This window comes from Phodopus roborovskii, unplaced genomic scaffold (assembly GCF_943737965.1).
Source record: "Phodopus roborovskii unplaced genomic scaffold, PHOROB, whole genome shotgun sequence".
Lineage (NCBI taxonomy): Eukaryota > Metazoa > Chordata > Mammalia > Rodentia > Cricetidae > Phodopus > Phodopus roborovskii.
Window position 1 is genome coordinate 4,823,409 of NW_026126525.1, and position 25,492 is coordinate 4,848,900.

The 25,492-nt window shown below is 40.6% G+C and overlaps 1 protein-coding gene across 5 annotated transcripts in view; it reads left to right on the forward strand.

Annotated features, from left to right (window-relative positions):
• Wdfy3 (WD repeat and FYVE domain containing 3) overlaps nt 1–25,492 on the forward strand; it is a 189,983-nt gene that overhangs the window by 70,620 nt on the left and 93,871 nt on the right. For 4 of the 5 annotated variants that reach the window (XM_051198181.1, XM_051198184.1, XM_051198183.1 and 1 more), the window contains 9 exons: nt 1,152–1,313; nt 5,828–6,020; nt 7,305–7,491; nt 9,719–9,885; nt 12,953–13,420; nt 14,427–14,528; nt 16,802–16,995; nt 20,524–20,981; nt 22,203–22,286. In XM_051198181.1, coding sequence (XP_051054138.1) covers nt 1,152–1,313; nt 5,828–6,020; nt 7,305–7,491; nt 9,719–9,885; nt 12,953–13,420; nt 14,427–14,528; nt 16,802–16,995; nt 20,524–20,981; nt 22,203–22,286 — 2,015 coding nt within the window. The remainder of the gene's footprint in view (nt 1–1,151; nt 1,314–5,827; nt 6,021–7,304; nt 7,492–9,718; nt 9,886–12,952; nt 13,421–14,426; nt 14,529–16,801; nt 16,996–20,523; nt 20,982–22,202; nt 22,287–25,492) is intronic. The other variant, XM_051198185.1, reaches the window with a different exon arrangement.

Consider the following 25,492-nt stretch of genomic DNA (forward strand, 5'->3'; position numbering starts at 1 on the left):
CTACTTCATTACAGTAACTTTGCTATTGTTATGAATCATAAAGTAAATATCTGTTTTCTGAAGGTTTTAGGCAACCCCTATGAAAGGGTCATTTCACCTCTAAAGTGGTCATGACCCATAGGTTGAGAACCTCTGCCTCAGTAAATGTTTGATGTTTGATGGGAAAGAAGATAAGTGAATTGAAAGATATTGCCAGTTTCTATTATAGTATAATTTTATGCCACACTACACCATGAACTTTTTGTTAATTGTATACTTTTTAGCAATGTCAGAATAATTCTTAAAAGATTGTCGATAATTTCCTCTTAGAAGTCTTTGAAAATAATGCAGAGATGTCCTTTCTACCCAAGAACATCTGAAAGAAATGATAGGAAGCATGCTAGTAAACAGATGTTAGCACACAATTTATTAGTTAATGAGTCTGTTTAATGGTTGATCCATTTATTTCTTTGGTGTTGGGATTTAACTCAGGGCCTCCTGTCTTCAAGGAAGCAATTCTACTCCTAAGGTTATCTCCAGCCCTTGTTCTAGCTTTTCTCTTGAGACAGACTCTCAGTAAATTGATTAGCCTGGCTTCAAGGTAAACTTTGACTTTGGGATCCTCCTGTTTCCATCTCCTAGGTAGCAAGGATTACAGCCTATGCCACCAAGCTTACCTTTTAAAAACATTGTTATTTTAGCTGTCATATTTGTCCTGAGATGTATGCACAGTTCTATTCTCGTGTGTGTGTGTGTGTGTGTGTGTGTGTCTGTGTGTGTGTGTGTGTGTGTGTGTGTGTGTGTGTGTGTGTGTGTGAGACAGACAGAGGAGGCCCAGGAGATAAAGTAATTTTACCATTTGTGGTAATTAAGTGAGTTTTTCCTCAATACCTACATTTCATGTTCTGTGGAATAAGCTGTTTAATAAATAAATATGATATTTAATAAGTAAATCACTGCATGGCCAGCAAACCAGTCTGAACATTTGATTAAAGCAAATTGACCCAAATGGCAAATTGACTGCCTCTCAGTCTGAAGTAGGTTTTTAAATCTTTCTTGCATTCCAGAGTGAGCTTGGCGTGTCTGTTGCCCTCCAGCCCATCGCTGTGACTACATCAGCTGTCTGAAGGCAGTTATTCCATCTCTGCTCACCTCAGTGGTTTGTTTTGCAGAAAACCGTGGACTGCATGACAACGATGTCAGTGCCTTCCACCCTGGTTAAATGTCTGTACCTGTTCTTCGACCTTCCACATGTGCCTGAGGCAGGTGGAGGTGCACAGAATGAGCTACCTCTAGCAGAGCGCCGAGGACTCCTCCAGAAAGTCTTTGTACAGGTAAGGAGACCACTGTCACGTGGGAGTTTCAGTCTTTTCACTGTAGGCCAGGCTGACCTCAATCCCCCAACCTCCTGCCTCCGGCCTCCCTACTGCCAGGGTTATAGGAATACACCCCCATATGTGGTTGCTTGTTTCACTTCTCATAGCATTTTGTTCTGTCTATTATGGTATGGCTTTTCCTCATAATTGCATATTCTTGTAAATGCAGAAGGAATATGGGAATACTTTTCTGGGTATGTTTGAAGGAACTGTTAGTGCATTTGTTTCTACAAACAGGTCTAGCTGTTAAATTACATTTGAGGTCTCAGTAATGTCTCTAAAATTAAATTGCTAAGGAAATGATTTTTTGTTGAGTTTTATTGAGATTTGGGGAATGTCTTATAATGTCTTATAATGGCAAGAAACTCTATGTAATTTATATATATATATATATATATATATGATTTGCCAAGCTTGTAATAGGAAACATAATCAATTATACTGGCTAATGCCACTCCTCCTGTCTACTGCCATCTCCTACTATCTATTGTCACCTATCTGTCTCCTGCCACCTCCTCCTGGCTACTGTCACATCCTCTGCACTTTGGAAGTTCCCTTCCCATCACCACTACTGTTCTTTTCTAGCACTGTGAGTGAACGAAGGTAAAAGCACCCTCACATACCCTGTACGGTGTTCATCTGTGGGGGAAAATTTTTTTTTAGCAAATGGCCTACAAATCATTTAGAAGATAGTCTGTCCATGGACTTAATATAATCCCCCCCCCAAACCACTTTTAGCTCAAGAAGACAAATACTGAGTGACAGCACTTGTGTGAGTTGTCTACAATATTGAGATGATCAGAAGAGGCAGAGTGGTGGAGAGAGGGGAGGGAGCTCGAGGAGAGGGATTGTTGTTCACTGGGTACTAGGGATAAGGCTCCAGCATTGTAAGTTGAGAACGTTCTAGATGTTCATTGCACAGCAGTACATATAGCTAACACTACAGCTAACACTACAGCTGTCACTGTACTGGAGAGGATAAATTTGATGAGGTTTCAAAAACTTCAGTAAATAGTATCCTATAATAATACCGTTGAATCTAGGTCTGTAAGTTATATAAGAGGATATAGATTCCTCACCTACAAAGTGAAGTGTGTGTCTAAAGATTTTTCAGTTTTGAACTATAGTTCTCTACTTAGTCCAGACTAGACTTTAAGTACCAACTTGCTGCTGTTGCCTCAAGATCAGGGAGAGACTGGATAAGACAGTGGGGCTGTGCTGGATGAGGTGGCATGGGTGTAGACACTGGTGGCCTGTGAGCCTCAGGTGTGAGCCATGTGGATAAGATGACATGGGTGTAGATACTGGGTGGCCTGTGAGCCTCAGGTGTGAGCCATGTGGATAAGGTGGCATGGGTGTAGACACTGGTGGCCTGTGTGCTTCAGGTGTGAGCCATGTGGATAAGGTGGCATGGGTGTAGACACTGGTGACCTGTGTGCCTCAGGTGTGAGCCATGTGGATAAGGTGACATGGGTGTAGACACTGGTGACCTTTGTGCCTCACATCTGAGTCTTCTCTGCAAGATGGTTTCCTTGGAAAGGGGCTACTGCACCAGGGATGGAGAGTGGGATACTAAGACAGTTATAATAGACTGGAATCACCAAACAAACTAATCATCTCAATAAATATTGGGGGAGCCTGGCAATGTAGCTTAGTTGGTTGAGGGCTTGTCCAGCAGGTAGAAGTCCTGGATCAGTTCCCAGCACTGCATTAGCTAGGTGTGGTGACACCTAACTTGAGAAAGGGATAGGATGAGGTCTCCAAGGTCACCCCATGCTACCTAAAGCCATCTTGGGCTACATGAAACCCTACATTAAAAAATAAAGAGAATTCCTGAGCACTTGCTTTGTCACATAATTTTGTACTAAACTACCAACCACTTCATCCCATGTAACTTGGAAAACAACATTTAACTCAGGGCTTTTGTTTTTTACCATCGTGATAATATTGACAATTGGCAGGTAAGCAAAACTGTAGGATTAAGTGAAGGGAGTCATCACATAGGAATTAAAGCTCCTGTGAGGTCTTGCTGATGAGTGTAGTGGGTTAATATTGACAGTTAGAACAGTGGCTCCATTTCACTGACATCGTTCATTTAAAACAAAACAGAACAAAACAAAACAAAACAAAAAACAAAACCTGCCACCATGAGCACTGAGTTGAAGCCGGTTCTCTAATTCTGGCATCTAAGTAGGCACGGTGCTCTTGTTTCTTTAAAAAATTGGCTCCATGTTTGAAAGGAATGGATGCTGACTTTCAAATAGTGTGGGGCTCTTGTTGAGTGTTAAGGTGCAAAGGAAAGTATAGCTTCAAACTCCTCCTTTGCATTGTGGGAATTGACATCATGTGTGTAACCCACAGCCTAGCCCAGTGCTCCTCCCCTACTACAGTTCCTTTGTCTTCCTGCTTCATCCCAGACTACACACCACATCTATCACTTTGTTCAGGAAACACAATTAAGACGAGATTATTAAATGTTGCAAGCTAGGTGAACTCTCCATATTTGTATTGTGTGATAGATGGTTTCCTGGGGCCTTAGCAGGCATTCACAGTCTGGTTGAGGTTCTTCCGCTGCCTACTTGGTTGGCCTTTGAAATGCTTCCCTAGAGTAGAAGCCCTGTAGAGAATAGAGAGTAGCAGTAGACTCCATTTCCAGCCCTAGGGGAAAGGATTGGGCTAGTTCATTTTGGCAGTAAAGTTGAGAGTCAGTTATCTTAGGGTTCAGCAGGGAGGGAATCGTTACATCTAGTTGACTTTGTGAGCAGGGAATTGGTTTGTATTTTATTTCCTAGTTTTTGCTATTTTGGTTTGTTTTCTGTTATGAATTAGAGAAATGATGTCTCTTCTAATTGTGCCAGGCAGCATCACAAACAGAATTAAAAAGATCTATCAGCATCCCTTTATCAGCTTAGCCTTGCTGTGTTTGCTTGGGCGAAAGACACCGCATGCACAGTGGTGACCTGCACCCTGAAGTTCTTCCAGGTCTTTCGTAGAGAAAGCACCTGTGTTTGCTAATGGTATGAGCCTTGTACCATCTCAGTCCTCAGACCTTCTCTGTAGGTTGGCAGGTATGAACTAGGAAGCCTTTGTTATTTAAGAAAGTTTTGGCCTTGAGTAGAACAAGGAGGGCTTAGCTTTGAGGGCAGGGCATGCATGGTATTTTATATACTTTGTTTCTTTCATTCATTTTGCAATGTTCTTACTGGCGTTAAGATACCCACAGTTCTAATGAACATTTTTAAGCTAAATGAACAATTCCATGGTATTGTATATCTCATAAAATGTTCAGTGAGGGGTTCAGCACAGAGAAGTTGACTGTCCCTAACACTGAGCTTGGATCAGAAAGGAGAGACTTCTGAGGGCAAGATTTGGACTTCCTCTGTGAACTACTGATGGGAGATGTGATTCTGTAAATATGTTTCTCAACTGGTTAATGAATAAAGCACTGTTGGCCAATAGGAAAGCAAGATAGGAGGGACCAGGGGACAAGGAGGAAAGAGGAAGTAGTGAGGAGGAGTCAAGATGGGGAGCCTGGAGAAGGTAGAGCCACCAGCCGCCTCTCGCTGGTAAAACCACGTGGAAATACATAGAAATGGGTTAATAATTAAGACAGAGCTAGCCGATAAGAAACAAGTACCTGGCCAACAGCAAAATATCAAATACAGAGCCTCAGTGTGTTAATTGGGGCTGGCGCGGCGGCGGGACAAGACTGGCGGCGGGAGGAAAACCTTACTTGTTACATACAAACTACTGAGCTAGAGTGGGCTGCAGTTCACAGCCAGGGTCTAGAGTCTTCGCTGAAAGCCAGACTTCGGGAAGTTTTTGTGAATTAGGTGTAATTAAAAGACATTTTCAAGTTAACATTTCCTCCTTGTGTATAACATTGAAACAATTTCAAACTCACTTTGCTTTAACTGTCTAATTTGTCAGTTGTGCTGTGCTTTTTCAAAAAGAAAATTATATTTATATTTCACCAGTGCAAATAAAGAACCCAAGAACTAAGTAAGAAAGTTAAAGCTGCCGGTTGTGGTAGCATATATCTTTAATTCCAGCACTGGGGAGGCAGAGGCAGAAGGATCTTTATTCCAGGCTGGCCAGGGATACACAGAGAACCCCTCTTTCAACACACCTCCCTGGAGGTGGGGGGCAGCTTAAAAAAGAAAGAGAAAATAAGAAAATTGAAGTCCTGAACCGGAAAGGCAGTCAACAATGCTGTTTTATGTGCTTCAAGCTGAATTAGTCAAAGATAGAAGGGAGATTGGATGGCAAGAAGTTTTTTAAGTAAGCTATCTTTAACACATACCTAACCCCTGCATATCTTTTTAATGTTCTAAGAGCAGTTGTCCTCAAGATTTTACTGGCTGCTCAGTGCCTGCTGGGAAGTTTGAGTGAAGTTTGGTTCATTGTTTTCTAGTCCTGCCTTCCGTGATCATCTGTGTACCACACGCTCTCTCATTCCCTTTTCCGTCTAGATCTTAGTAAAGCTCTGCAGTTTCGTTTCCCCAGCGGAGGAGCTGGCCCAGAAGGATGACCTGCAGCTCTTGTTCAGTGCAATAACCTCTTGGTGCCCCCCCTACAACCTGCCCTGGAGGAAGAGCGCGGGGGAGGTCCTCATGACCATCTCCCGCCACGGGCTGAGCGTCAATGTGGTGAAGTATATTCATGGTGAGGAGCCTGTTGTCTTCTACTCTCTCTTCATCTCTACGATGTCCAAAGACTGGCCTTTAAATTAATGCATAAATGTTCACAGGTTTAGTTTGGTTGAGGCAGGGAAATGGAGAATTCAGGGTCCACCCATCTGGATAACTTAGTGAGACCATTTCTCAAAATGAAAGTGCAAACAGGCTGCATGTAGCCCAGTATAGACTGCTTAACTAGCCTGTTGAGAGCATCCATCCGTTCAGCCCTCAGAACTCCCAGATACAGATACTTACCAGGAGAAAATAATTGTTTTGTCACATTTTTATAGGTTCCACATAATACACACACACACACACACACACACACACACACACGCATTAAAATTTCTTCACTGTTTTGTGAATGTTCAGTCTCAATTCAGTGTAGGTTATGTCCTTCTAGTGAGGAAAAGAAAAAAAAAGCAAGTATTTTCAAGAGCTATCGTTGTCAGTGTTTTTGAAGGTATTCATAAATACCCTGGTAATCTTTCTCTTACAGAATAGATAGAATGGGTTTTTTAAATCAGTATTAAAGAGAATTATCTGCCTAATGTATGCATACTGTCATCTGGCCTTTGAGGTGCTGACATGAATGAGTGGTAATTCCTGCAGGCTCTCAAGTGCCTCACTTATTTTATGTGGATATACATATATGCTAATGTGTCCTAGAATTATTCTTGAGTTAATTAATTTGACGTGTGTGTGTGTGTGTGTGTGTGTGTGTGTGTGTGTGTGTGTAGCCTAACACCCTGTCCTGAATTAGTCACTGATATCTTCATTCATTTCCTGTGTTAATCTTAGCTCTGTGGTAGAATGCTGGGTCCTCAGAGTTGCTGATGGGGTGTGTCTATGTTTTATTCTGGCAGTTGATACTGTAAACATAATTTTTTAACATTCTATCTCTTTAGTTATTCAGTTTGTCTGTATTTGTACTCTGAATACTTGATTTCTTTTCCATCTTAATGTTTTGATCTTGTATTATGTATCAATATAAATGATCAAAAACTATTTGGCAGTGGGCAGTGATTTAGATTTTGTTTAATAATGGCATCAAAGTGTGGTGTAAGGACTGTGGTAAATATCAAGCCATTCTCAATATGCTCCTATGTTTCCCTTTGCTTAGGGAAACTTCCCGTGAATCTTAGAAAGCCTCGTTTCCCCTTAGAATGGCAAACATTTAGCGTGTACCATGTTACATGTACATCAAAATTTGATGCTTTTTCTTAAGCAATGGGCATAGACAGTTCGTAATAATTTTTTATTCTTACAGAGAAAGAATGTTTGTCTACGTGTGTGCAGAATATGCAGCAATCCGACGACCTATCTCCCCTGGAGATAGTTGAAATGTTTGCAGGGCTTTCTTGTTTCCTCAAAGACTCCAGTGATGTTTCCCAGACTCTCCTGGATGATTTTCGGATATGGCAAGGCTATAATTTTCTCTGTGACCTCTTGCTCAGGTAAACCCCACAGCGTAAGAATATATTTGAAATGTGTATGGAATCAGAAGAGATCAGGGAAACGTTTGCCTAATTAATGCATCCTTGGCTTTATTCTCCTGTTATTCTTGTTTTCCATCTGAGTACAGAAGGGGAATTTTGAGTGAGCTGGTCAAAAGCACACACTGAATCGAGCTAAAACGGGAGGGTGGAGCTGCCCCTTTCCTGTAACCACAGAAGAGGCTGGAGAGCTGGTTAGCATGGCTCTCAAGTGCAAACTCTTCCTGTGTAATTATGATCTTGCTTTTCCTCATCTTATAGTACTTGCCTCTGTGTGTATGTGTGAGTGTGTGCATGCACACGTGTGTGTCCGCACCTGTGTGTCCTCGCCAGTGTGTGTGTGTGCATGCATGCATGTGTGCACGTGTGTGTGCTCATGCATGCATTTGTGTGCATGTACGTGTGTGTATGAAAGACAGTTTTAAAACTTAAATGTCTTGTTTTATTTAGTTCTTGAGATCTCATTCATGAGTGTTACATTCATATCTTTCCCCCTCCCCTCTTTTCCCTCTATTCCTTTTACATCCCTCCCATGCCTCTCAATTTCATGGCCTTTTATTTTTCGAATGATGGTTAATTATATAACTTCTGGTCATTTTTACTAAGAACAACTACATAGATTGAGACTGTGCAAATGTGCATAAGACAGATTAATCATTGCTAAATGTTGTACCTCGCTTTCTGTTCCCAATGCCACACACAGAAAATGGCTAGGTACATATTTTTCCAGAAATCCCCACTAGCTGTCCGTGGATTCTCATTGTGTTCTAAACATTTGCTGTTATCACAACATAGCAATAATTTTATTGTCTGCAGTAACAGTTTATCAATCAGTTTATTCTACTTACTGTTGGCTAATAGTAGGTGACCCCAAGAAAGTGTTTGTGCACGTATGTTCCCATCTGTAAGAGAAGGCATGTGGATGTCACCCCTGGATAGTAATTGGTGTATTCCTTCAGGGTGGAAATTGTACAGCATTTTGGCACAGTCCAGTCTTTTACCTGTGGTAAGAAGAGAGGGCTTTAATACAGAGGAAGTACATTAGCTGCCAAAGCCACGGTTGGCTTAAGTGACAGCAGAAGCATGTATCTGAGAAGAGCGTACGCTGACATGGAGGACATGCTTAACAGTTAATGGGAAAAGAAAGGGGGTTGTACAGTTGTGAATGTGAGTAACGTAGAGACTGGCTTTAGATGGAAAACAATCTGAAAATCCACAGGCATGCTCCTGCAGAGGGCCTTGGGCCATGCAGGTACAGGCATTACTAAGTAGACTCTGGGTTATGAGAGAGTGTGCATGAGGCTGGGATGGACAAGTGACTGGTGGTATGGACGGACCTGAAGGTGACAGAGCAGGGGTGGACTTGGTCACACATGAAGATCTATGAAAATCTCAAACAATCCTTGGGAAGCCCACTGGAATGGTGAGACTGGTCATCTGAGTCACAATGCTGACTGTGTCTTTCCTCCGTTCCCAGCCGTAGGCATTTCCCGAGTTTATATTAATGACAACTAGTAATTTCTATGATAAAGTCCCAGCAAGTCTTAGATTTTATGAGAACAAGATTCTTTTAAGCAACTTGTGTTGTCAGTAAGGCTGCAGTAAAAGTTGCATCCTCATGACCTCAGAAGGCAGCTTTGACGGAGTCAGGTTAGCTCTGAAGTTTGCTTTGGGCTCTCGGAGCTGTGCCCGACAGTGTCATCTCTACAGACCTACACACACACACACACACACACACACACAATTCTTAGAGCTCTTCCCATAAACTTCATTTGTAAACAATGTTTGCAGACAAAATTTATTAGAAAGAATGATCTGAGGCAGGAGGATCACTGAGTTCAAGACAGAGCTATACTATATATACATCGGATCCTGTGTGATTAAAAACAAACTGTACTGTAGTCTGCATGCAGAATTTCAGGCCAGCCAGGGCTGCAGAGAGAAGCTGTCTTTTAAAAACAGTAAATTAGAAAAATAAACAAGCAAATAAAAACTTTGGAATGCATCATAATGTAACATCATAGTAAAATCAATTTTGTAAAAAAATATGTATATGAGGAAAATGTAAAATACTTCGTAAGTACTTTGTATGTTTTTCTTACTGAATCTGATATTGGCAAGTAATTCTATATTAAATCAAGAATATTAACAAAAAGAGAAAAAAAAATCTAAATCTGACCTTTTCCAGATTGGAGCAAGCCAAAGAAGCGGAGTGCAGAGATGCCTTGAAGGATCTAGTGAATCTGGTAACTTCGCTAACCACATACGGGGTCAGTGAGCTAAAGCCAGCTGGTGTCACCACAGGGGCCCCCTTTTTGTTGCCTGGGTTTGCGGTACCTCAGCCTGCGGGCAAAGGTGAGTTCTTCCTCATCGCCCTGAGTGGAGGAGTTGTTCCTGGTGGGTATTGCCTTGTCTGAAAGTGATGGCCAGGTCTTAGAGTTCTCTGTCTGTGGCTGAACTGTAGACAGATTTCCCGTCTTTGGTCTGGTAAACAAAGAGTTGGAAACAGTCTTGCAGCACTAAATGAGATGAGTTCATTTGAAGAGGCAGCCATCTGAACCTCTGTCATCTGGATCTGCTTTTGAACATTGGCTCCTGCATGTGCTTCTGTATGAGTGGAGGTCCAAGCACACTCCATCCTCCACACCAGCTGGGTTGGGCTGCTGTATGGGAAGCAGGAGGTGTGAGTGCTTTTCTTTCTTTTTACGCCTAAAACAAAGAAGTTGCATCGTTTCTTTAGGTCAGAGAGTAAGTTTCCATAGGCTACGTTTCTCTAACATTTTGATCCTCGTGTAGTAATTTTTTTTAACTCAGTAAAACTTGCTTCATAATTAAGAACATCTAACTATGAGTTGAGTGTGTAACACATATCTACAATCGCAGCACTAGGAGACGGAGGCAGGGGCATGATGAAGAACTACTATAGCATATTTGATGGCAGCCTGGATTACATGAGACCCTGTGTCAGAATAATCAAACCCTTATATAAGAATGCTAGTTACATGGGTTGTTTAATTTTTTTTAAAATCTATAATAGCCAATCTCCAAATTTTAAACGTAGAGGCTTCTAATAGTTTCTTTCTGTATTTGGCACTAAATATTCAATAGGATCATGATAAACCCATATAAAGTTTAGCTGATCAGAAATACCAGCATGTACAGTTGTTTAAACCTCACAGTAAAATTTACGCATTCTTATGAAATCAACCTCTTTTGATAGATGTGCGTAGGTAACGAACAGAGCTCACCGATGTGCTGTGTCCCCTGAGCAGAGGTGAACCTTTGAAAAGAACTCCAGAATCAGTGTAGGTTCTCCATATTTGAAGCCCATATTATCAAGCACATAGTAGTCTCTCCAAAACCTAATTTACAACCGTATACATTCCCGTGAACCGTCTCTATGACAGCAGGAGCTAGCAGGATGGCTCACTGCATGTGGATACCTGGCATGCAAGTCTAGCAGCCTGAGTTTGGTTCCCAGGACCCATTTAAATGTGGAAGGAGATAAGATACTCCACAGAGTTGTCCTCTGACCTCCATACCCATACTGTGGCACATACAGTCAAGTGCGTGCACACGTACACACACATGCACATGCGCATACATGCACACACACGCACACGCATGCACACACATTCACGCATGCACACACATTCACATGCATGCACACGGATGTACAAAAAATGTTAAAATTTTAATAATAGTAATAATAATAAAAACAAAACAACATAGTCCTGGAAACATGGCTCAGGGATTTGAGCACCCAGTGCTCTTCTAGAGGACTAGGGTTTGGTTCCCAGCACTAACAGAGTGGCACATAGCCATCTGTACTCCAGTTTCAGGGGATCTGATGCCTGCTGCTGGCATCTTGGGCACACATACAGACATGCAGACACATATTTAAAAATAAATCATCTTTTGTTTTGTGTGTGTATGGGGGAGGGTGCAATGCAGAGTCTGTCTGTTTAGCTCTGGTTATCCTGAAACTCTTCTGTTCTAGACTGTCCTAAGACAGAGAGCCCCCTGCCTCTGATAACCAAGCGCTGGACTGTCACACCTATTCTGTTTTCTTGATGATAGTAATAAATATTTCTCAAAGAAAGAAGTATAAATGACCAATAAATACCTGAGGTGGTGTTCAGCATCCTTGGCCATCAGAGAACTGGTTAGAGACCCCAGGCCAGTCCAGCTCATCACTGGCTTTTTATATGACACCTACACTCGTACTCCTGTCAAGTAGACACACAGGGCTGGATCCCGTTCCCTTTAACCTGATATGATGCTTTTCTTCCACATGCCATCAGGCTTTTTCCTTTGTATTTCTGTTAGTCTATCTGTCTTAAGCTTGAGTTTTGGTTGACTACAGATAATAAAAAGTATGTTCTCAAAAGACAAGTCATACTTTTAGTAAGAAATTAAGTATGAACATGTTTGGTTATTTTTCATCCACAGAATAAATTTGTGTGTTGTAAAGATGAAAACTGAAATTTAATATATGGACTGAAGATTGAGGAACCTTAAAAATTTTCTCAGAAATGTCCTTGCTGACTATTGTCTGAGCGACTGCCTGGCACATTGTATACTTTTCTAGTTTGTGTTTTATTTCTTACAAACTCTTTTATTTTATGTTAATTTTGTCACTTTTGCAAGTACTATCAATTACTAATAATTGTGAACCCAGGGCCAGTTTTTTGTTTGTTCGTTTTTCTTTCCTTTTTTTTTTTTTTTTTTTTTTTTTTTATTTTTTAGGAAAACACTTGTTTTAATGTACTTCAAGTATAACTTTCTGTATTAATTTCTATATAACTATCATCATTAACTTTTTCATAAGAGTTGTGTGAAAAGGTGCTTGACTTTTCCATTTGAAAATCAAATTTAAAATATCACTAGTGTCCATAGGTTGTTTTAGCAAATGTGTCTACATAAAAAATATTCTAATTTCAGCTTGAAAACAGAGTAGATTTCCAAATTAAACTTTATGAAAATCCCTGTGTTGCAACCACACAGGAGAATGTGGAAGTTTCCCTGCTAGTTCCCTGCCCTCCCGCTTCCACACTGACCTGTTGTGCTTACAGCTGTGTCTTCTCTGACAGTTCCTCAGTCGCACTCAGCCTTACATTTACAGCCAGTGAACCATTTCCACATCAGAACACTGAGTGTGTGCTTTCCTTCTCTCTCAAGCAGTACGTTTTCAAGATAAATATTCTTAAAATGTTCATAAAGATGCATTAAACATTTGAGTGGTTCTATTTTTAATTAAGTATTTGAACTTGATGAAGAAAAATGAGGCCTTTCATGAGAACAGAACATTGTCTTGGTAAATATTTGGTAGATGGTGAAATTCACGATGTGTTGACACTCAAGTCTTTTGCCATGATTAAAGCATCACATAGCACCACTTGTGTTCCTGTTTCTATTTCAGGTCACAGTGTGAGAAACATCCAAGCCTTTGCAGTTCTACAGAATGCATTTCTGAAAGCAAAAACCAACTTCCTTGCCCAGATCATCCTTGACGCCATCACAAATATTTACATGGCAGACAATGCCAATTACTTCATCCTGGAGTCACAGCACACCCTGTCACAGTTTGCAGAGAAGATCTCTAAACTCCCAGAAGTACAAAACAAATACTTTGAAATGCTGGAGTTTGTCGTTTTTAGCTTAAATTATATCCCTTGTAAAGAACTCATTAGTGTTAGCATCCTGCTGAAGTCCAGCTCATCTTACCACTGTAGCATCATTGCGATGAAAACTCTCCTGAAGTTTACAAGGCACGACTACATATTTAAAGATGTCTTCAGAGAGGTGGGCCTTTTGGAAGTTATGGTCAACCTCCTACATAAGTATGCTGCCCTCCTGAAGGACCCAGCCCAGGCACTCAGTGAGCAAGGTAAACACCTCCCTGGTGACGTGTTTGGGAGAGGATCAGGGAGGTGGTATGTCTTTCATTTGGTGGTTGATGTGAATGATTTACTGTCATCTGTGATTGGAGTGTTCTAGTGAGGAGCTTTTCTTCATTTTTTGTTGGAAATTGGGTAAAGGGAGCGTAGAATTCTGTTACATTACCTGGAGAGAGTTCAAAGTAAAGAAAAAAAATGTATGTGGTCTACAGGATTTGTGTTTATTACTTTCTCTGAGAGATTTTTTTTTTAATTTCTGGAAATAATTGATATTTTTATTAATTATAATTAAATACATTTAAATGTGGGTATCTCAAAATATTTTTATTCCAGAGAGCAAATGTGTCTATCTAGTGATGTTTCTTAAACATCATTTTATTTATTTATTTATTGATTGATTTATTTATTTTGGTTTTTCAAGACAGGGTTTCTCTGTATTGCTTTTGAGCCTGTCCTGGAACTCACTCTGTAGACTAGGCTGGTCTCTAACTCAGAGATCTGCCTGCCTCTGCTTCCTTAGTGCTGGGATTAAAGGTGTGCACCACCACTGCCCAGCTCTATTTTATGTATTTTTAATGAACATAATAAAGTACTGCTGTATCTAGCCATTGGAAACTTGTAATTGTGAGTTAATACATGTTGAATAGATGGCTGATTAATAAGTATCTTTCTTTTTATATATGATAATTTTCCTACTGGCGTAAATGATAAGAATCTCCATGAGAAGACTCTATTTACTTTGTTTGGCATTTTCATTTTTAATATTTGTTACCTAACTAACTCCTCCCATGCTAAAATACAAATCTGTTAGCATTGATTTGTTTGGGCATATTTTGGGCAGGTGCTGGACACATATTTTGTTAAAGGGTATATCATTAGCATTTGTGTTAGTGGGGAAAGTAAATCTTGAAGACATAATGTAAAGGATTAATTATTTAAGTAAAACTGACTCAAAAAAATATTTTTGTGATTTGGGCCTTTGAACCTCTTTTCTAGGGGACTCAAGAAACAATAGTTCAGTTGAAGACCAGGAACACTTGGCTTTGCTGGTGATGGAGGCCTTGACTGTGCTGCTTCAGGGCTCGAACACCAATGCAGGTAACAGAGGAAGGCAGCATGGGCTTAGGGGGTGGGTCAGCCTCTCTCCTGTCATTCAAAGGAGAAATGCTGGTTCAGTAAGGATATTGTCACCCCCCCTGCCAAAAGTTGTAATGCTGTTACTGTCTGCAGATATGTTCGTTGCTTTTTATGGTGTGCTTTCTGTTTGGCTTTTCTTCTCTCTTAGTCATGTTGTGTATTCTTCAAGTGATTGCCTTATTTTATTTAAATTATCACTGAAATACTTCTCCATAGCTGTGGTTCATAAGTGGAGTAGAGCAAGATTTTAATCCTAGCACCCAGGAGGTAGAGTCAGGCAGATCACTGTGAGTTTGAGGCCAGCCTGATCTACAAAGACAGAAAAGGCCAGCCATGGATAGCAGTGAGACCGTCTCAAAAAAAAAAAAACCAAAAAATTGTAAGGCTATACGTTCAGTACAACTTGAGAGGACTAAGTGAGCAGAAGGGAACTCAAATGGGCGGGTTCACCTCTTGGAAACCTTCTTAAGACATATTCGAGAACTTGGATTGGGTTGTGGGTATATGGAGACACTATTGATTAGTGAACAGATGAATCAATCAGTATTGTAAAATGTAGGCTGTTAGTGGGAACACAGAAACTCCACATTCGACATTTTTAAATGAATTGTGTCCCAGCCAACCTACTAACTCATAGTGATGAAAAGGTAATTCTTTCCCCAGGAGAATTATTGCCAAACTGGGAAAGATGTAATACACCATTATATAAGTAATTATTTAAATACAATTTGGGTAAGTGCTGAGGCAAGACTGAATAAATTTAGCAGGTAACTGAAATTATAAGTCTGGGTGACATTCTCTGGGCTCTGTAGGATTGTTAGTCTAATGTACAGTGCATAATATGCTTATTGCCATTAACTAGATTTAGTTGACTGAGATATAGACACAGTAAATAATGAAAAACAAGAATTTGTCAAATTATCTTTTTGTAGTCTCATGTAAAGCTAGACAGACTAGGATCAAGCCATTCTACTATAATAGAGCAGAGGCTTGCCCAGCCATGGTCTGAGCACCTCTCAGGCACAGACATTTCCTTGTGTTCTTTTGATGTCTGTCTCTTCCTTATTAGGGAAGACGTTACTCCTCTTATTATCTGAGGCTCTGTACCGCACCCACAAAAAATATTCTTCAGCTGTAAGCCATTGTAGACTCTAACTTTCAGGCTTGGGGTTTATAATCCTCATGAACAAAGGATGTCACAAGCCTGGATGATGGTGTTTTTTAAAGACAAAGTCTTGTTACACATCTCCAGCTGTCCTTGTGTTCCCCTCTGCCTGTAACTCCCAAATGTCAGGCTTAAGGTCCAGAACCTCTCCACCTCAGCCGTCAATGTGGTGTCTTAAGGATGTGACTTAACATTCCCTTCAAGGCTTTCTAATCTCTATAAAGTTAGCAAATGGAAAGCCTCTTAAATTGATGCAATAGTGGCCATCAAGGTAAGATAACTGTTATTCGATTGACATATATTCATTAATAACAAAATCAGAAGAAAACCCGCTTGTGGTGATCAAATATGTAAACAACAATAAACTGATAAAATTATAATGAAACTGTAAGATATTTTATAAAGAAAGATTGTAAGAACTACTTGTAAGAAATACAGATTGATGAACTTCGTGACTTAGTCTGTTGTGTAAAGGTTGAGGGCAGCATTTGATGTGAGAACATGCTCTTCAGTGAGCGGGAACATGGGTTGTGGTGCTCCCTGTAGACATGAAGTCTGTACCGTCACCGACTCGCTGTGACTCGTCCCCATCACAATGTTTTCTGTTGTAGACTTTGCCTTTTCGGTTGTTGTGTTTTGCATTCTTCCTTATAATTTTCCCATGGTATTTTATGCCATTCTTTCCTGAACTGTTTTGAAAACCCCCTTGAGTGCAAATCTCTGTTATGTGGGATACTATTCATCTGAAAACCTGTCGGCACATTGCTTTCAGTGTAAGGTCTCTTGGTGTGCCTACCTATAAAATTTTCAGATGTTCCAGAAATGGACATGGTGACTGTATCAGGACACTAATCCTACATTAAGAAGTTTAGAGAAAGTATATGTATATGTTTTCTGACATCCCACGGTGCAATTTTTATATTGTAATCTAAAAAATAAAATAGGTCCATCAGCTTTACACACATTTATTTAAATTCCTGTACTTACAGAAGCAGTTGGGTTTTAACTCACCTGACTTGCCTCGAATGTCCTAAGTTACTCCCTGCTGTCCTCTTCCTCCTTTCTTCAGGGATATTCCGAGAGTTTGGAGGTGCGAGGTGTGCGCACAACATAGTGAAGTACCCACAGTGCCGGCAGCACGCCCTCATGACCATACAGCAGCTGGTGCTCTCTCCAAATGGGGATGATGACATGGGCACACTCCTGGGGCTGATGCACTCAGCTCCTCCCACAGAACTGCAGTTGAAGACTGACATCTTAAGGGTATGTTTGAGAGAGATGTGGCTGCTTCCTCACTATTAAAATCGAGGGTCCTTTTGAAATTAATTATATTTAGTTTCCTCAAGGAAGTTCTTTAAAGAGATTTATTATATACTATGTTTTAAAATTATGTGTTCAGGTGTATATCTGTGTATAACTGTGTGCCCTTGACTGTGTGTGCCCGGGAAGGCCAACAGCATAAGAGCCCATGGGGCTGGAATTAGAGCAGGTTGTGTGATGCCAGAGCTGCACACACACTTTTAGCCACTGAGCATGTAGCCTACAAAAGAGAAATTTAAAACCTCCTCAATTTATATACACTAAAGGTTCAGGAAAACTCATTCATGTCTTTCAGTGTATATGGCCCTTCTGCTGACTGACCTTTGGAAAGTTATCCTGGCTCATTAGACTCATCTGAAATTCATAACTAGATATGTATATTATCTATTCAGTTCCAGTCACCCAATGCTATGCATGTGTGAAACATGTATTACTGTTTGTAATATTTGTGTTTCCATGACTGTAATAGATACCTAATAAATATCCAACAGTCCCTCTGAGTTCTACATATGCATTGATCATTTCATTCCACAGCAATCTGATCTGCAGAGGAGGAGATAGTTCCGCTTTGCTGTGTTTCCCTGTGCAGGGTTTCAAAACGCGTTCTTTCTGCCACACCAACACACCTCATCAGGGTTTATGCACTTGTATTTTCTCACATTACTGTTGTCACTGGTACTGTCATGTAAGAAAACGTTAGAACTAACTAAAGTTAAACATTTCCGTTTTAATTCGTGACTCTAAGCAAGGTATAGCACACAAGCAAAGAATATAGACTGGCATATGAAACCATTTTTCTAAGTACCAGAAAACTTTAATTGTGATTCTAGCAGCAACGGGCACTGTTTGCTATGTGTAAATACTGTGCTAAAGCTTCACATACATCCACACACATGAGCCTTAGTAAAGGCAGGTGCTGTCCGTGTCCCTGTGTCATTGTACTTAATTTGATTTATTTTCTTGCAGCTTCTTGGGCATGCTGGACAAACCTCTGCCCCTGAGACTCTCCCCATGTTTTTACACTGCAAACTGAAGTGTAGCTTGATTAGACAGTGTGGAGTGTGAGTCTGTGGGTAGAGGAGCCACGGTCAGAGCTAGCTGGTCCCCACAGAATTGTGCTAACTTCTCTGATACCAGTAACAGTTTTAATCAAAAGAGACTTAATAGTTTTTGGCTACAAACCTCATTTTGCATTTAAGTAACTTATGCATAAGTTAGAGACATTAAAATTCTTAGGTTTTCATTAATGTATTGATTCGTGATTTCTAAATACCATTTCTATTGTAAGCAAGCAGGGTTCTTTAAGGAAATGGGGGATTACATATCTGAGGACAGATAAAGATGCAAAGTGAGCCTAAACCATTTTATTTAGCAAGTAAATAATAGGGCAAAGTAGGGAAGTAAAATAAAATGTGGAAGGAAACACAAGTAAGGTTAACAGAACATCTTGTATTTGCTGTCTGAAGGTCATAGAGAATACGATTTGCGTCCTTATCTCACTAACAGTTGGCTTTATCCGAAAGCCAGTGCTGGTTGCTGAAGTCCCTGCACCAGCAGAAAGTGCTATGTGCTGTGATTTCAGGGCCTGCTCCTCAGTGCTCGAAAGCAAGTAGGAGGACATGGGGTTCTCAACTTCAATTTCCCCCTTCACTGCATTCAAAGCTGCCTCTCAGAACCACCAACTGTGTAGGTCACATGCCTGCTAATTTACTTTGCAGTTATTTATGCACAAACCTGAAATCCTATGTTCTCCATAATGCTGCTGACACACATGTTGAATTATATGTATTATATTAATATCAAATAAGCAATGCCTATGACATTTTCTGTAATTATCTCTTAGGATCCAGATCTCAGTATAACTGTATTCGCTGTTCATTATCATTGATTGATTTGAGCGAAAATTTGTTACCCTGGCACTTGAAAGTTCTCAATACAAATTATACTATCACAGTGTGGACAAAAGCAGTTTTGATGAAGTAGGAGGCAACTCCATGACTAAGAGTTCATAGTTGCTCTTCTTCAACCCTGTTAAAATTCTGATTTTTGTTTGTTTTTCAAGACAGGGTTTCTCTGTGTAGCCCTAGTTGTCCTAGAACTAGCTCTTGTAGATCAGGCTGTCCTGTATCTCATAGAGATCCTCTTGCCTCTGCCTCCCAAGTGCTGGGATTAAAGGTGTGTGCCACCACTGCCAGCTCTGTCAAAATTGTAACTAGCCGTGTGAATATTTTCCTTAACTCTGAACTCACCCATTGTCGTCTATAACACTGCCGTCATATTCTGTGTAGAGGTGTTCCCATCATATACAAACTTGTGTAGAGGTGTTCCCATCATATACAAACTTTAAAAAAATAAATGAGGGTTTGCCTGAATGTATGCTTGTACATTATGTGCGTGTCTGATACCCAGAGAGGCAAAAGAGGAAAGATGCCAGATGCCCAGGAGCTATGGTTACAAGCCAGCTGTGAGCCCCGATGCAGTGGTGGGTCCTCAGAAGAAAGTGGCCAGTGCTGATGACTGCTGAGTTATCACTCTAGCCTCAAATCCTAGTACTTTCTGCTATGATGACACATGTGGAAAATCCTTTATAGTAGGAGCTTTGATGCAAACATAGCATTGTTTAAAATACTGCATGGTTCAGGCCATCTGTTGACCATATATAAAGCACAAATGGATTTCCCATTTAGACTTGGCTCCCATACCCAAGGTGTGCCATCACATGTACATGTTCTGAAAACAGTACATGAAATTCCTGGACCTAAGCCTTTTGGATAAGAGGCTCTCACTTTACATATTTAACACACAACATTGTTGAGCAGTTAAAGACCACAGATTTGGAGGTGCTGAGCGCCCCCTGTAGTTAAATGGCTGGTTGCTCGTTGGTGATATCCTGTGAGTCAGGACAATGATGGGATGATTCCCTTTGCCTTTGGTTATTACATCATGTGGCTGACCTGAGACAGGCTCTAATTAATTTTCTAGAGAGACTGCCTTCTAAGTCTTCTGCACTTGAGAAACTGTGTGTATGAATCAAGGGCCTCAGTTCTTGGCTGCCCTTCCCTTATCTTTCTGATCCCTCCTAGAATAGTCCATCTTCTATACACCTAAGTCCCAGGTTTTTATGCCCACATAATGTTAGACTGGGAACTTATTAATACCATCATTCTATTAAGCAACTGAATTCATTGTAGCATCATAAGTTAAACAAGGTAAGGCTTTTTGCCATTGTTTGCATCCAGTCTTATCCTATCAAGAAACGTGTGACAGTATAACCTGAAATTATATTCCTCTGAAGTATGATGTGTCTCCACAAAACCTGAAATGCTTTATAGAACTATTTGTCCATGATACATAAAAACATTCACACCAAATATTCACAGCATGAACTGCCCTTCGATAGACATGCATGGTAGTTTCTTAGTTTGTTTAGTTTTTTTGGTTTGAATTACATTTGTTTCTTTTCTCCCTCAGGCCCTCCTGTCAGTCCTTCGAGAAAGCCACCGTTCAAGAACAGTTTTCAGGAAAGTTGGAGGGTTTGTGTACATCACCTCCTTGCTGGTAGCTATGGAGAGGTCTCTGAGCTCTCCTCCCAAGAACGGATGGGAGAAAGTGAACCAGAACCAAGTGTTTGAGCTCCTTCACACTGTGTTCTGCACGCTGACTGCAGCCCTGCGCTATGAGCCAGCCAACTCCCACTTCTTCAAAACAGAGATTCAGTATGAGAAGCTGGCAGATGCTGTTCGATTTCTCGGCTGCTTCTCAGACCTTAGGAAAATAAGTGCCATGAATGTCTTCCCCTCAAACACACAGCCTTTCCAAAGACTGCTCGAAGAAGGTGCCGTCTCGGTGGACTCGGTGTCGCCCACCCTGCGACACTGCAGCAAACTCTTCATCTATCTCTACAAAGTGGCCACCGATTCTTTTGACAGGTAGGGCCAGCTCTGCCTTCTGACTGACAGAATGTGTTCAGCACAAGCAAGGTTAGTGTTAAGACTGGAGGTAACAGGAAAGAAAGTGAGGTCTGTCACTCTATTCAAGTCGTTGAGTTTTGGGGCACAGGAGCCAGTGTTTGTCAGCAAATGAAGGTTCGGTTATTGTCTGTTGCACTAATGAAACAGCTTCTATGACGTTTCCTTTCCTAGCATGTTTATTGTTCTTTACTCTTGAAAAAGCACTAGGTGCATGTGGACATGTTCATACTGGTTATCGGCTGGAGAAATGGTTGTTATGAGACCTATTTCCAGGTTGATAGTGGTCAGCCTGCCATGCTTCATATTTCATAGTCCTTGAAAAATGGCTGATACATGTGGATATTGGGACATACTTGTCAAGAGGCCATCAGAGTCATTTCCTCACCCCTTTAGTGATAGAGACCTGCTACATGCCCCATCACTGTATCTTCAGGCATTGAGGCTTTAGGTCTGCATAATACCACCTGAGTCCTGGCCACCTGTTCATTGGTAATGTACACACATAAATATTTGCAGTGGACAATGATGCATTCCGTGCAATTAACTTCCCACTTTAAAAATAATATGTCCGTGTTCTGATTCTTGCAGTTTAAGAATTATCATTTTAATAGTTTCCAGTCTTCTTTCATGTAATAAAAGTGATTTTTTTTTCCATTTCAACTATAAATAGACCAAGTAACCAGGGATTCTTCTGGTTTGTTTGTTGTGTTGTTGTTGTTGTTTTTGGAATATCTTCTCTTAAACGTATACTGAGATGTTTCTTGCTTCTTAACAGTATTTCTTAGTCATTGATAGGTTTGAAAATCCTGGTATTATAAATTGTTGCTCATCTTGTGGTTAATTACGAACTTACAGGAAGCAGGCTGATGTGTGCACTGAAGGCATGAGCTGTGTGGATGTGTATAACTACTGCTTTTTTCCTGTGGCTCCTGACCCCAGTCACCAGCCCTTAGTTTTAGTTGCCTCTGTTTAACAAGGTCCGTGTTAACACTGGTAGGACAGCCTCTGTCTCCATCAGCTTCCTTGCTTCAGTCTGTTGTGTGTTGTGTGGCCCTCATTCCTGCAGAGTCTGAAGACATTTCTCATGACACTGACCCTACATCTTTCGTGAAACTAACCAGCTGCTGGCAGCGGTGCTCTCTCCTAACCTCTAACCCCTGTCTGTTTTGTCACCTGTAGTCGCGCAGAGCAGATCCCTCCTTGCCTGACAAGCGAGTCTTCTCTCCCCTCTCCTTGGGGGACACCAGCTTTGTCGAGGAAAAGGTACTGGTCTTACAAAAGAAGTCAATCTGGATGGCGGGGGTTTCCTGTCTTTATGTGCTGATGTTGTGTTCATGCTCTGTAACATGGGGGAACCTCAAAAATACTTTTCAGGTTTTCAAATTATTTGTTTCTCTGGAGTATGTTGATGAATAAAATGGGCTTAATGTATAAAAGTATGAGGACATGTAGACTTTTCATTCACCCCTATTATGTGGTTTTTCACTGTTGTTATGACTTGTAGAGCAGGCATATTTTCTATCAAGAATGTCATCCTTGGGCTGGGGAGCTGGCTCAGTGGGTAAAGGGACTTGCTGCACGAGCCCAATGATCTGAGTTCAGATCCTCAGGACTCTTGTAAGAACAGATGTCTATAATCCTGGGCTTAGAAGGGGAGATGTGAGGCAGTAACAAGAGAGTCTCTAGAAAGCTCATGGGTCAGCTAGCATGGCATACACAGTGTAAACAGGAGAGACTGTCTCAGACAAGGGGGTGCAAGGACTGGCACCCAAGCTTGCACTCTGACAGGTGCCTGCTGTGCTCCTTCCTACACGAAGGAAGCGAAGGATGCTGCCCTCCTCACACAGCAAGTGTCACACACCTGGAAGCTGTACATAGAGAAGCTTATCCTAACCACAACTGTGGATGCGTTTCTCCCAGACCCTGAGCTTCTCCCGGACCCTGAGCTTCTCCCGGACCCTGAGCTTCTCCCAGACCCTGAGCTTCTCCCATACCCTGAGCTTCTCCCGGACCCTGTGCTTCTCCCGGACCCTGAGCTTCTCCCATACCCTGAGCTTCTCCTGGACCCTGAGCTTCTCCCAGACCGTTAGGCCTCTCCCAGACCGTTGCCCTCTCCTCTGTGCAGGCACTCTTGCTGACCCTGCCCTCCTGCAGTGTTGTCATGAACTTTCCCCCCTTAAAGAGAAATAGTAACCATGGGCTGAGGCTTCTTTAAGTAGGTAGGCTGCTCCCTTCCTTGTCAGGTATTTTTGGGGACATCCTGGTTTTACTGTTAGTACAAAGTGAACTTCATAGCCTTGAAGGAAATGTGTATTTTATATGAAGCTGTGACAGAGAAAGCTAAGTTTTTACTTTCATATAGCCCATGACAATGTGTGAGCTAGTCCAGTTCATTGTACATTTAAATTTTATGAATTAAAAGGGGGGAGCAAAACAGCAGGTGATCAGCCAAGAACAGTTAAGATCCAGTTAGGATTGTGTGGACAGCCTGCACCTAATCATCGGTCTGTAGTTGGCATCGAGTGTGTCTTCTTCCTGTTGTCCTCATAGGCTACTGCAGTTCCTTAACTCTCATCTAAGCATCTCCCATTGGGGTTTATGAAAATGAATCTGAGAATCTGTTATATCATGCTTTTTCATCTTAATGACAGTTGTTCAGATCATAAAACAAATATAATTTTGGATAATAGACCGAAAACATCACACGTTCTGTCATTTTTTGTGCCAGTAAATTCAGTCAATGTCAGATTGAATGCATGAGTTTTCTTCTTCTTATTCTGTGAGCAATATAGTCTGAGAACTATTATATTGTATTGGATATGAGAATGCACCTAGATTGCAAGCAGATATTACTCCATTTCAATGTGAACTTGAACATGAATGGAGTTGTCTCATCAATGGGTCTAGTTCTAATCCCCTGTTATATACAGGGCCAACCAAATCCCCATAGAAATATTCATTAGGGAGATGAGGATCCATTTTGCTTTTTGTATTGAATTTATACTGGGGCTTGTATCCTATTATAATCAATCATGAATTGTTATAAATAAATTTAGCATTGTTCAATATATTTTTGCCCTCAACTGTTTTTTTCATTTTTTGCATGGTACTATGAGTAAATAGGGCATTGTGCATGCCAAATTATTTTCTGTTCAAGAGTTAATTCAAGAAAACATAAATTAGGTAAGTTTGAATTAACTCATAAACTGAGTTAATTCTGTTTGCTTTCTGTTGCAAAATGAATTTGATAAGACACTTAAGATTGAACAGTAATGTGTTTATGACCTCAAAAAATAGTAAATATTGGAGAAAGAGTTATATTTATGAGGTAGTTTTAATTTTAGTATAATATTACTAAAACAACTGACTTTTAAAATGAACTTATTATAAGTGATAAAGGCCTACAATTTGCTTTGTTCCAAAACATTTAATCCTTATATGTATTCATTGAAACTCAAAGTAGAAATTGTCTAAAGAATATATTTATTTAAAATCTGGAAGCATGTCTGTTATTTAAATGATGATTGACAAACATGGCTCTGTTTAAAGTTCTGTGTGGCTTTAAGTCAGAAATGTGTTTTCATTGTTTGCAGTATAACCATCTGTAGAGGTACCAGGGACTTAGAGAAAAGCTGTCACTCAAAGAGCAGAACATGTATGAAGAGTCCTAGCCTATATGTATTCTCCTTCGGTCTTACAAACTGATGCACCTGACACTGTTCATGCTAAAATCATTGTTGCCCCACTCCTCGGGGTTAATAATGGCTACTAGGAAAGCATTCTCCCACTGATCTGCGCAGTATCCACAGCCCCCGCCAACAGTTTCAGGTTGCCATTTAGGTCAGGTTGTCCCCTCCTGAGTTATAATCAAGCAAATAATACAATAGACTTATTCACACATCCAAATATAGTACGTTTTGAAATTAGAATAGTCATGTAGTTACATTATTTCTAGAACTCCTTAACAAATTACATCAGCCCATGGGCATCTCTTCCTTTTGGCAGCACATGTTGGGTTTGCTGGCAAAAGACAGACAAATCTTGTACTATGTTTTCCTGATCATGGAACATCCGGACATTAAAGAAATTTGAACTTCTGATCCTTGTCGTACATGAAAAAACCTGGGGATTGTCTCTTTTTAAAATAGGACGAACTAGTCAGCCTAGAGTTTGGGAACTAAAATACATGACTTTCCCATTATTTATAAATTACGGAAAATACTAGGACAGAGTTATATATAGTTGAGCAATATTGAGAATTAGGGGAAACAAAACACAAAATAGTCAAAACTATTCAAAACAGCTCTGTGTGGGAAGGCTGCATCCACTAGTTACTTTGTAGATTTCCGTGCCTTCAAATACCTGATAAAAGCTGGGTAGACCCTGAGTATTTGACTGTATTACCAAAACAGGCTGACAAAACTTAACTGTTTGGGAATTTAAGTTGGAGTACTAAGTAGCAATTTCTA